Source organism: Urocampus carinirostris, chromosome 5 (assembly GCF_059441175.1).
Source record: "Urocampus carinirostris isolate Australia breed hairy pipefish chromosome 5, RoL_Ucar_1.0, whole genome shotgun sequence".
Lineage (NCBI taxonomy): Eukaryota > Metazoa > Chordata > Actinopteri > Syngnathiformes > Syngnathidae > Urocampus > Urocampus carinirostris.
This window is the reverse complement of record NC_142353.1, coordinates 7,818,010-7,830,798: the sequence shown is the minus strand read 5'-3', so window position 1 is coordinate 7,830,798 and position 12,789 is coordinate 7,818,010. Positions and strand designations below refer to the sequence as shown.

At 38.4% G+C, this 12,789-nt stretch overlaps 1 protein-coding gene across 1 annotated transcript; it reads right to left on the bottom strand.

Moving 5' to 3' along the window:
• Positions 1 to 768: 768 nt before the first annotated feature.
• rnf10 (ring finger protein 10) lies at positions 769 to 11,165 on the bottom strand. The gene is made up of 17 exons (XM_088335542.1): positions 10,554 to 11,165; positions 9,442 to 9,626; positions 9,148 to 9,353; positions 8,979 to 9,069; positions 8,718 to 8,902; positions 8,274 to 8,410; positions 7,998 to 8,152; positions 7,105 to 7,239; positions 6,784 to 7,021; positions 6,580 to 6,713; positions 6,276 to 6,393; positions 5,688 to 5,789; positions 5,468 to 5,602; positions 3,333 to 3,421; positions 2,601 to 2,655; positions 1,591 to 1,752; positions 769 to 1,504 (listed from the first exon to the last, which is right to left on the bottom strand). The coding sequence occupies exons 1-17, from the start codon at positions 10,642 to 10,644 to the stop codon at positions 1,431 to 1,433; spliced, it is 2,292 nt and encodes a 763-aa protein (XP_088191668.1). The 5' UTR covers positions 10,645 to 11,165; the 3' UTR covers positions 769 to 1,430.
• Between the last annotated feature and the right edge of the window lie 1,624 nt (positions 11,166 to 12,789).

Sequence of the window (12,789 nt, the reverse complement as noted above, 5' to 3'; positions counted from 1 at the left end):
TGATTTGACGTTCTATTAGAAATGTTTAACCCTTTTGTGTGCGTCTTTGTATTTAACAGATATGCTGGGTGGGAAGTTATTTTATTTAATATTTTCAAACAGCACTGAGTTGCATTTCGGCATCTAAAAAGTGCTATACAAATAGATTTTGATTTGACCAGTTGAAGGAAACAAAGATGGCATGCTTTGTCGCAATGAAAAAAATCAAGCAATTTCCTATGGCACAGTAGTTGAAAAACACTAAAATATATTAAAAATTGTTTGTTGGATAGGGAGGAAATATTACTTTATACCATTGTATTACTCAACTGCATATTGTCAGAGGCTGAATCACAAGCCTTCAGTAGAAGCGTCCAATTGATCTTCCCGCTGGCGTGCGCCAGTTACTGTATATCTTAAAGGCGCTGCTTAATCAACCTGATTCTTAATCAATAGTACAGTATTCAATTGTCAATTTATATCTCAATTACTGTCTTTTTTTCATTCAGAAGTTTGATATTTATTTGGGAGAGATTTCCCCAGAGAAATATGTACAATACTGGCTGGCAACCAGTTCAGGGTGTCCCCCGCCCACTGCCCGATGATTGCTGGGATGGGCTCCAGCACCCCCGCGACCCTACTGAGGATAAGCGGTGTAGCTAATGAGATGAGATGGGAGAGACAATGGCTGGCATGACTTATTTCAACCGACGGAACTCAACATTAGAACAAAACATTTTTTTTTTTAGAAAATCCGCTTGTTTGTGAATGAAAACACGTCACATGTGATTGTGCATAATTGTTTATTGATAAATGCCAAAACCTCTTCTCAGAAATAAAGGCGAGTTTCACAAACCCATCATCTCTTCAGTGAAGTCACCTCCTTAAACCAGATCTCCAAGTTCACACAATTGCAACACTGAAACTATATATCGGAAGCTAAATTCAAAAACAAAAAGTCAAATCAAGAAAATCCTTTATTCATGGCTTCCTCGGACAACATGAGGGCATCCGTCTAAGCTTTTAATTGCAATACTGCTGCTGCTTCACTCTATTTAGCGTGTCTAAACTGCCACAAGTACTTAAGTGATATCCAAACGTACTTCAAAAGGAAATCTGATAGTTTCGTGTTGGCTCAGATGTATATAAGCACATAAACTCCTGGAAAGATTTCTAAAGGTACAATGTACCTGCAGCTGGCTGACTGCTATTTATGTGATAACACACCTAAAATTAATCGTATCCAGTGTTAGTAAACTATCTTAATTTGAAACAAGTATTGCCCAAAAGATTTTGCACAGACTTGAATTTGAGGGAGAACAAAAAAGTACTTGCCTGTTAATACGACAAACAGCTTATCATACGAGTACATTTTTTACATTTTAAGCAAAAAACTCCCAGGTTAGGCAAGGAAGAAAGAAAAGTAGAAAACAACATAATTTCTGTGTTGTCTACTTTGTGTGGACCATAGATGTGCTGAAGAGAAGTTTCTGTTTTTTCTTTTTCTTCTTTCCTCCCTTATCATCTGCAAAAGAAAAATATGTTTGTGTAAAAGGTTATCTTAGAGCTTCAGGTTAATTCATTCAAAAATAAATTTCGGAAATATCGCACCGGAGACAACCACGGGTTTTGGAGAAGATTCTGGACTGTCCAGTTTAAGAAGCGCCTTTTCAAATGCTTGGCTGAAAGAATTCTGAAAGTTGGGCACAGGAGCTCGATCTGAGCTGTCACTCTCTCCATCGCTGTCTGCTGCTGGTGTCGCTAACAGTTTATCTGCATGACAACAGTCTTGAGTGTAGGGAGCATTTACAAGTCACGCACACTACAAGGCACAAAACAGGTTTTACAGGAAGTGAAATCTAACACAGCAAAACTATTATTTTACTCCGCAAACACACCCATCTGGAGGTATTGTATCTCATTAACCAAGCGTAGCAACACTAACAATGCAGTCTATAGGTGTAGAACAACAATATTTAGTAGTCCCAGCGAACACATATAAACAAAGATTTGGAAACCACCTGAAGAGATTGAACAACCAATATTTTTAACTGTTATATGCTTCATTGTACTGTAAATTCAACATAATGCAGACTGCGTTAACGCAATTGGCAGTAAAATGCCCCCTGTATTTTAATCCATCCCAAGTGGTGGCATTGTTGCCGTTTAGTACCTAGTCAAAATGACGTCACAGGTGCTTAGGCATTAGTTTGAGTTGCAATCAGTCTTTTTGAGCACTGAGAAAATTTTGTTTCATTTTCAATGGAAATGACTAGCCACCTTTTGGAAGATGGGTCGGCTTTGCTTCTTAGCCCATATTCCACAAGCTCAGTCAATCAGAATACCGTGGTAAGAATAGTAGCGGTGCATATGGCATAATTTAGCAATAAAATATTTGGATTAACTTCCGTTAAAAGGTGCAGTTTAGGATTAGGTCACACTTCTGCATTTTCTGAGCCAGCTGCTATCTTCCCCCTAAAAATGTTTATGGAATGATTTATATCATGAATAAATACAACATATGTATGACATTTTAACTTTAAAAATGAGGTTTTACAGCAGGTAATGTTTAATTGTATTTTAAAGTTACGTCAGATTAAATGTATTTAGCTATCAAATACCTTTCTTTGTGGTGCTTCTAAGTCCATCACCTCTGGCTTTCCCATCTCTCAGCATCTATAGAGAAATACAGTTTCACACAATGTGTGTAAATGGAAATGAAAATCACAATTCTTTTTTATTTTTGAATACTATGTATACTGTAGTTTGTCTTTTTTTTGGTTGCTCTTTGCAGTCGACTGGCAGCTTCTCGTTACAGAAGAAACCACACAAGTTAAATGATGAATAATGAAAATAATTAAGCGACGCAAAGTACACAAAAAGCAGGATATTGAACACAAATATGAAACAGGGCAGAATGATTGTATACAACACTACAATGCCTTTAAAATGATAAGGTTGAGCATGTAACTTTATATAAATTTAGGCTGTTGACATTGACATATTTTTCATATTTGAAATAAAAGTGTAACAGGATTTAGGAGCAAATCTCATTCATATTTGAATTTTAATATATATCTATTGTCCAATATTTTTTATTTGTTTTACATATTGCTTCTCTTCAATTACCATCTACTCTACAGCACTTTGGTTCACCAAAAGGATTGTTGCAAAGGGCTGTATAAATAAAGTACATTTACATACACAAGTAAAAAGTAATAATTGTGATAATGGCAGTGAGCCTCGGGATTAACAAATGTGTAAATTTCTAACTGCTAAACGCAATTTATAAGAGCAACAGTAATACAACACAAATAATTGTTATTCACTAAATCGTTGCAAATAAAACAAACCTGTGCAAAAGACATGCAGTGAGAGTCATCTTCCAAACTTCCCACGATAGGAGAACTTTGTCCATTCAGACATGGGAATGACATACCATCTGAAATGCCCCCCCAAAAAAAGGGGGTGAGTTCAGGTATGGTCATCAAAAGAAAGCCTTTATTCTGAAAAGACTGACAGTTACATAAAAATCTCAAAACAAAAAGAGTGAAGGTAGGCATCAAGCAGAAGACGTATTTGGTCCTTTGTGAATAAACCTTAGTTACTGCGATTTTTGTGATACTTCAACAAATTCTGGAGGTGCTACTTAAAAAGTTTAAAATTGCACACGGAAAATTAAATTTTTGGGATGAACACTTGTGATTTCAACATTTCAAATTCATGTGATCTTGCCTAAGGAACATGTCATATCATTTTGCTTTCCAAGTTAAAATTGACTAATTGCAATCAGGATTGCATTACATGCCGTCAAGTGCGTTCAGAGCTTAAAGTTAAACTAACTAAAAGCCTTAAGTTATTTTCTCAGCACAATTGTGAAAAATGAGTTAATGAGTTACCGTATTTTCCGCACCGGGTTATAGGGCGCACCCCCCAAAAATATTTTTGGTCCTATATCTTCCATAGATAAGGCGCACCGGATTATAAGGTGCTACAATGGGAACGTCGACAAAACAGTCAGATGATTCAGTCAAACTTATTACCCCCTTAACATTCCCAAAGCTTGCAAAGAAGCAAATACGTGTCATAGACACGTGCGGATGCGGTGTCCGTACGATGTCACTCAAATGCATCGTTCCAAATATCATTCGGAAGGTTAAAGTCTTGGGATTCAAGAAATACCAACCATTCCTTAGTTTCCATTTTCTTTTTCGCTTGCAACTTTACTGTGCATATGACAATAAAGACTTGGAATTGAGTTTAATTTAAAAATAGACACTCCATTCCATCCATTATCTGCACCGCTTATCACAGAAACATCGAGTTCAGTCTGAAACAAGATACTGGGAAAATATATAGACAGGGTAGCTCACCGAAGTCGTTGTGTTCAATAATAATGTGCAGCCATGGTCCTCTTATATCCGTGAGTTTAGTAAATCCAGGAGAATAAAATATTTACAAATACAGAATAGTAAAAAAATGCTTTCTGTATGCCGTCAAACCACGTGCTATACGCATTCATCTTTTTCGGCCAATTGCAAGCTTTGTTTTGCCGCTTCAGCCAATGCCAGCCTGTAAATGATAAAAAGGATCCGCCCCTTGACCTCCGAATAACTTTAGCGAATAGTGATCAATTCAACTGATGATTGACACATCTTTTTCGGCCAATTGCAGGCTTTGTTTTACAGTTTAAGCCAATGCCAGCCTGTAAATGATAAAAAGGATCCGCCCCTTGACCTCCGAATAATTTTAGCCAATAGTGATCGATTCAAATGATGATTGGCACATTGGTTAGCCAATGAAACGCCGGTAAATAAATCCCAGCATACACCGCAGACTACTTGGCGTTCGGGGAAAAATCTAGTCGGCGGCTGCAAATTAGTTTGAAGAGTTTGCGATTTAATATTGATCCATAAATAAGGCGCACTGTATTAAAAGGCGCATGGTCAGCTTTTGAAAAAAATTAAGACTTTTAGGTGCGCCTTATAGTGCGGAAAATACGTACTTTAATTTTAAGGTTGCAACAAACAGTTATTCTTTTGATTCGCGATGAATCGGATAAAAAAAAACATCACATTGTTAATTTCCTCTTTATTCAAATATTGACTTTTCTGGAAAAAAATAGTTCAGAAAATAGTCTACAAAACAGAAAAGTCTACAATATTACATAAAAAAAAATCAGAGTTTGTCAAATAACAAACAAAAATATAAATGTTATGAACCCGCAAATATAGATATTTTTTATAAAGTGCACTAAAATGCATTTTTGTCATTTAAGGGACATGAGCTATTGGAACAAGAAATCATTGCAAATCTGAAAACCCAGTGACACGTATAAACATTAACATTCCAAGTGTCAAATAACTTAACAGTAAACAGAAATGTATCCAATAAATAGTATACACCTGTAAATGTCAAAAATAATCTTTTAAAACATTATCTAGAACTGCAGTTAGCAGACCATAATTAAGTAAAATGGTATGCTTACCAGAGGAAGAACTGCTGCAAATGGGAGACGGAGGAACTAGAGTAAAATCAGGATGAACAGGAGGGCTGCTATTGTGAGGTGATCCGAAAGCTGGGAAATTATGAAGGTTCTCTAGTCCAATATGCACCTCAGGGTCTAATGGAAAACCAGGAGCATCAATTAAATGTACGTATAACAGAACGATAACATTTGAAACTTTTAAAGCAGCAGCTATACTTACATCTACCCTGCTTCTTGTTTTCTTCCATTTCAATTCGCTTTTCTCTACGCTTCTCATCCCTCACTTTCTTCTGTCTCAGGCGTTTTCTTTTCTCCAATTCATCTTCAAGGAGGGTTGAAAATCCATTTGTCAAAAGTTCTAAATATGCTATTTCATTTATGTATAACAAGTGCCTAGTTTTAAATTTCTTATGTGATTTTGAAAGCGTTTTGTTTAATTCCGGGCACATGAAATGATCCACCTCCGTTATTATATTTACATGCACTCGAAACAAAACAAAAAAGAAAAGAGAAAAGAAAGCTTAACAAGTAACAAATGTCAGATGTATTTTCAATTCACTTTTTTGAAATGTAAAGGTCATCTTTTTTCAAATGGATGCATACACATTATATCCACTCTGGATTTTTCCATCCATATTGCAGTCACTTGAAGAAAGGAAAGTTTACAAAAATGGTAGGAAGATTCAGAAAAAGATCAAAAGCATTGTTTATTTTCTTACAGTACATTTACACAAGATTGATTTGTGCTACTTCATAAGTAACTGAATTGCGTTAATTTGGATATGCATTTTATAATGAAAATACAAACCTGCAAATGTGTCAATGGTTTCCTTGGATAGGATTGGTGGCTGCAAGGATAACTCACAGATGCTAAACTCACAAGTGAGGGGCAGATGTGACAAGTAACGATGACGACGACGAATCTCCTATAACAAGTAAATGAAAAGTGAAAGAATGATTCGAATATATGACAAATATCAAAATATTCTTACTTTTCCAAAACAATTTAACGTTAAGTAGGCATGTAATTAAACCAAATAGTATTTTGAATGTTTCAAAGGGGACAACAAGGGCTTTACAGTTTACACAATAAGAGCGTTGGGTAAGCTCACCTCAGTGACCGTGTGTCCCTCAATCTCCACCACTTTAGCAGTGATGGAGTCTGGGCTGGCCTCCAAGCTTCCATATTCTCGCAGCAAACAACGTATATTCACAGGGTGTAAGAACATTTGCTGGCAGTCTTCAGCTAGAGAAGGAAATACATAGGAAATGTTACAAGTACTGATATCTGGTGTATTTTCTTGGACAATACCAACCTTGGTAGAAATAGTAGAAGGGTCCGTGCACCTTGTTGGTTTGCATGTGACTCAGTTCTGACATTTTAGCAGCAGAATTTTCCTCATCAAAAAGGTGATGAGGAGTTGGATGCAGCACAGCATCAAAAGGTTCTTCAAGCACACTTTCTAAAGCATCTTCAGAAGTCCCCTCAAATGCTTCAGCAACTGGCCCCTCTGCCACCTCATCATCAAAAGCAGAAGAATACTGAAGAATAGGCTAAAAAGAGAAAACACATTAAGAGACTGTGGCTAAAACCAGGAAAAGTACATAGGAAAATTAATTTTCTTTAAATTTTATACCTTGACAGAACTGCTTATGGTCACCACTTCATCAATCTGAGGAGCAGTTTCCTCAAGAGCCAAAGTGGATAAATCAAAAATGTTGTCGGCATCTGATTGCTGCCTCTGCTGCTTTAGCAACTTTTCTTCTCGCTCCTAGTCCATGAAGAAGTAATTATACACTATTTTGGATTACTGTACAAATACAAGTAACGGATTTTGTCATAATAAGAAAATCAATGATCCAAAAAAGTGCCTTATCCCTAGTGTGGTGCAACTGAAGTGCCTCCCAGATGACTAGAGTATAAATACAATGGAAAGCATTAATGAAAAACAATATCCAGCACGGTGGAGCAGTGGTTAGCGCTTGTGCGGCACAGTTCATGTCATGGGAACCTGTCGTGGGTTCAAATCCAGCTCCAGACTTCCTGTGCGGAGTTTGTATGTTCTCCCCGTGCTTGCGTGGGTTTCCTCCGGGCACTCCGGTTTCCTCCCACATTCCAAAGACATGCATTTCAGGTGAATTGGCCGGTCCAAATTGTCCCTAGGTGTGAATGAGCGAATGAGTTGTCTGTCCCTGTGTGCCCTGCGATTGGCCGGCAACCAGTTCAGGGTGTCCCCTGCCCACTGCCCGGAGATGGCTGGGATGGGCTCCAGCCCCCCCGCGACCCTAATGAGGATAAGCGGTACGGTTAATGAGATGAGATGAGATGAATATCCAGACACAAAGTGTGAAAAGCAAGTCTGAACAGCCGTTACAAGACTGTTCCCAGGCAATCACATTGTTGTCTGTTGAGGAGAATGTATGGACGAGCAGTGTAATTTATGACCATTTTGGGGTAACAAACATTTCTTGCAAAAATCTGACATTAGTATAACAAAAAGAGGGCCTGTGCATACAAGTAGACCTTTACCTGCAAATGACAAAGCGCGCTCTGGATGAAACAACTTTGTGAATCCTCTTCCTGGCATAGCTGATTCTGCAGGATGGACTTTTCTTCTTCGACAAGGCTGAGGACTTGAGTGGTGGAGGTGAGCAGCAGCTTAGAAAACGGGCTCAGAGAAGTATCTAAATAGCATAAACAGATAAGTTAAGTAAACATCAACCTAACAAGTGGACTACAAGATTAACCTTGTTAAGAATGTATAACAGGGAAAACAAAATGAACAGGAAAAACATAACTGTTTACCTCCAAATCTTACAGGCTCTTCCACTTTCACCCACTGAGAGCTTGGCATGGCCACCAAAGCCCCCTTCTCTCTTCGCATGAGGCGCATAGTGATGACATCACCAACAACATATTGTCTAGTCTCCATAGCAACCACACTGCAACGATAATCACAAATTTAATTTAAAATATATTGGAACAAATTACAAAATATCCCCAGCTTAAAATAAAGGGTGGCTCCACACAGATTTGCACCTTAAGGTTTGCTTTTAACCAACAAGCACTATCAAATATGAATACGACATGTATACAACAAAGTAAACAATAGTCTGTATTTTGAGGAAGAAATGCTTCTCTAGTTTTGAAATTACCTAATTTTCAATCATAGGTCGGCACATAAAAAAAAGCCTTAAAGCTCTTAGTTGACTGTGAAGTAATATTCAAATGTCACAATTTCTTGATTACCTCCTCAGGTCCTCTGTGTGGACAGCTTCATAACATATTGGGCACTTCGACCATGTCTTGTCACTTAAAGACAGATAATGTAGTATGCAAGGCCAGCAAAAGATATGTCCACAACGCGTAATGCGGGCTGCCACAGGTGGGTAGAGACAGATTGGGCAAGATGGCACTTCATGACTGTATATCCGCTGAATTGGAAATAAACATGAATAAAATGTTACTTCTACAGTGAAAACATTGTACACTAGGTAGTCATGCACTTACCACTTGTTGCACACAGTCCCAGTTGACCAAAGTATCTGGATCAGTAAAGTGAGCCTTGTAGTCCTGGTCATCAGTCACCACAAACTGGCAACTAAATTGGACAGTGATAGTCAAACTTGCTTGAAAAACATATCTTCTCATTTAGGTTGCAATTTATTTATTTGCTTACTTGGCCTGCAAGAAAAGCTCCTTGTTAAAGGGCTTATGCTTTTGACCCCATTTATTTCGGCGTCCCCAGCAGGTGTAGCCTCCATCTCCGACAACACCGTTACCTGCACGAGGCTCAAAGGTGAAGTTCAACAGATGGTTCAGGCTTATTTTTTTCGGTCCAGCAAATTGAGCCGGGCTAAACTCTGCCCGGCGCGCCTCTGCTACCTGAACAAGCAGAAGTAAAAGACACAACTGTTAGTATAAAGTTCTGACATACAGTAAACTTAACTTTAAATACATTAACTCTACCAACCTCCTCCCGTCGTCCTCCACCTGCAACCCCATACTGTCGTCCTCCACCTCTCTGCGGGGGTCTCTTGTCAAAATTCTTGCTTTTCTGTGGATTGGTGCGACGTGTGCCCGAGAAGTTTTCAGCTTTCGGAAAAGAGGACTCCCGCTTGCGGCCGTAACGCTTGGTGCCTCCATTATTCTTACTATCTAAAAAATGAAATGTACAAAACATGTAAGCATTGTAGCTCAACCAAGGATGAAAGTAAGATAATGAGCCCGCTTGAGAAAAGTATTTAATAAATCGTGCGGATACTCCACCCCGCAATAACAAAAAAAAGGACAGTGACGGGTGGATGATTTATTTTTCAATATGTCAGCGAGAGAACCCTGGCCCTTAAAAATAAACAATGAAAATTAGGATTTTTTTGGGGACCAAAACAAGTTACCGTAATTGGTTGGGCTCGAGCTTTTAAAACCCTCGGACCCTGGTCGGACTGCATTTTTTAGGCCCCATCTTACCGCTACAAATGATTTTCATTCTACAGCATAAATCGTGAAATTGTAGTGTGAGAATAGCATAGTTGTCAACTTACAGTTTTCTCACATTCTATAAATTTTGTAATCATCTTAATCCGTGTACGCTGTAGTAAATGTTTGAGTGTTAAAAAGAAAATAACTTTTGTTAGAACAATCTCGTCTAGTGTTTTAGAGCTACAGGATTTAGGTAACTTGACAAGTCACTGTCATGCATAAAATTGCTTTTGGGAGTGTGTTATGCAATTTGTTTGCTACTATGTATAGGGAGAGAGAGCAAGGCACTCTAATCGTAATACGATAAGGCACCAACTAAAGTCTGATGCGACCAGAATAAAATCAAGTGTCTACAACTAATCAACATTGACGTAAAATATGTAAGCAAAACTTAATGATACAAACGGCACAGTTGGGCGTATGTTAGCAACTAGCTTGTCGTTAACTTTGAAGAGCGGGTCAAATGTTTTGACATCGCTGTCAGCCATGATGGCAATACCTTACGACGAGGCCCCAACAGGGAGTTGTCCCATCACACACAAACATCGTGCCTCAAAACCCTTTGACGTGTTGTTTAAACGGAAACCGGATTAAATTATTTACCTGTTTTGGGTTTAGAATCCCCCGGGGGTGGCCCAGAGGAGCTGGAACGAGGTGGAACCTTGGTATTGCTGCTGTTTGGGTTCTTCTCCATGTCTGTTTCCGTGCAGTGAACTAGGCCGAGCTTCGAGCCAAGAACCGTTGAGCTTTCGAGTATCAAACAATAACCAAAACGAATCAAGTTGGATGCAATAAGTGCGGGTCAGGCAACAAAGGCCCCGATTCATATCTTTCAAACGCGGACAACCCATCACGGCGACATCTTCACAACAAATCAATCCAGAGGAAAAAAAAACAAGAGACACGATATCGGCGTCTCAAGTTATGGAAGGTCTGAGGAAAAAGGACGAAATCTCGCCACACGGGGCCAAGACCCCTAGTTTTGAAGCTCCTCTTCGAGTGGGTATCAGTTAACCGATCGTTTTAATAAATGCTCTATATTAATAGAACTCGTTCAACGTTAATATTTTGCTCCAAATATAAATTTCTAGTCGCTTGCACGAATGGCGACGGGTCGCCTGTCTAAATCCAGGGAGACCCGGATGTTTCTTCTTGCTGCAGCAAATGGATTTAGCTAAGGCCTTTTAGAGCATCTTGGGAAATGTAGTTGTATTGTCTACCTGGCGCGAAGGCAACTCCCAACTGTGCACCAAAGCCTGTTGAAATCACGAACGTGATTTTCTTTCATTGTCATAAATTAAAGATCGTGGTCTTTAATTGCAACGGTTTAACGAATTGTGATGATCTACAAACATAGCACCGTTTTAAGTGTTGTTTTAAAAAGTCCCAGAGTGGTTGGCAGTTGGCACTACTTTGACATAAGTGAAAATGCTATGAATGTGCTTGATTGCTGTTGTGATTGTCATGATTGTTTTATTTTAATATTAGTGTCAATAAATTTGTTCAAACCCAAAAAAAATTTCACAAACCTTTTATGGGAACTGCAAAGACATTACTGTATATACGAAAATGTGTGGAGCCACTGGGGTTAAAGGTTTAGTGTGAGCCATAAATTGTAATTAAACATCAATCAGAAGGTTCCCACGTCTATCATACACAAAAATAAATCCACTCTCTTTCAATTTTTGTATAGTTTCAAAGGGCTGCACAAAAAATAGATAAGAGGTGGCAAGTCCATGCAAACATTTGTAGGTTAGCAACAATCTTAAAACACATTAATGGACAGGGAGACAGACAGATAAAATTTAGGTAATATAAACTTTAGTTTTCTAGTCCTAATCTAGGAGGTTGGCAACCCACAGCTCAGGAGCCACGAGGCCTTTTAGCGCTGCCGAGTGGCTTCCTGCGGGCACTTTTCCAAAAGTGTGAACATATTAAAAAAAGATGGGGGAAGAAAAATAATTTTGTTTTGATGTTTTCTTGTAGGAGGACAAACATTACACAATCAATTCTTTTTCCAATGCTCTGCAAATGTGTAGAATAACTATCTTTCAACAAGGAATGTAACTATGAGGTCAGTTAGTATTAGTTCAAGGGTGGGAAGTAACGGGTTTGACCAGGGCCGGCCCAAGCCTTCATGGGACTTGTTGCCTCAAACGCAGCAAATTCATATTTAGACGTAAAGACACAACTCTAAGGCTTGAACTCCCGCAGGGAGAACATTGATGCCAGCGCATTTTTCCTCCGCTTATGTTCCACTTTCTCCTATGTCCCATGTGTTAGAAGAGCTCCGCATTTTAAAAGGCGTCACAAATCAGGCATGTGGCTTTTTTGGACAAACCGGCAGATGTGTGATTGGCGATGGAGCCCAATGGTAAAAAGAGAAAAATAACTGCACATAATTAACACAAACTGTATTAATGGTATTTTATTTGCTTGAACTTTTCGAAGGCTGCTATTTTAATGAAGTTAAACTTGAGGCTGCATGGTACAACAGAGTAGTCACGTGGTGCCTCATTCTCCACAGGAAAATAGGCCAATATAGCTATTATATACTGGACTGTCTCAGAAAATTAGAATATTGTGATAAAGTTCTTTATTTTCTGTAATGCAATTAAAAAACAAAAATGTCATACATTCTGGATTCATTACACATCAACTGAACTATTTCAAGCCTTTTATTATTTGAATATTGCTGATTTTGGCTTACAGCTGAAAAAAACTCAAAAATCCTATCTCAAAATATTAGAATACTTCCTCAGACCAAGTCAAAAAATAATTTTATAACAGCAAAACTAAATCAAACATTTGAAAATGTCCATTGATGCACTCAGTACTT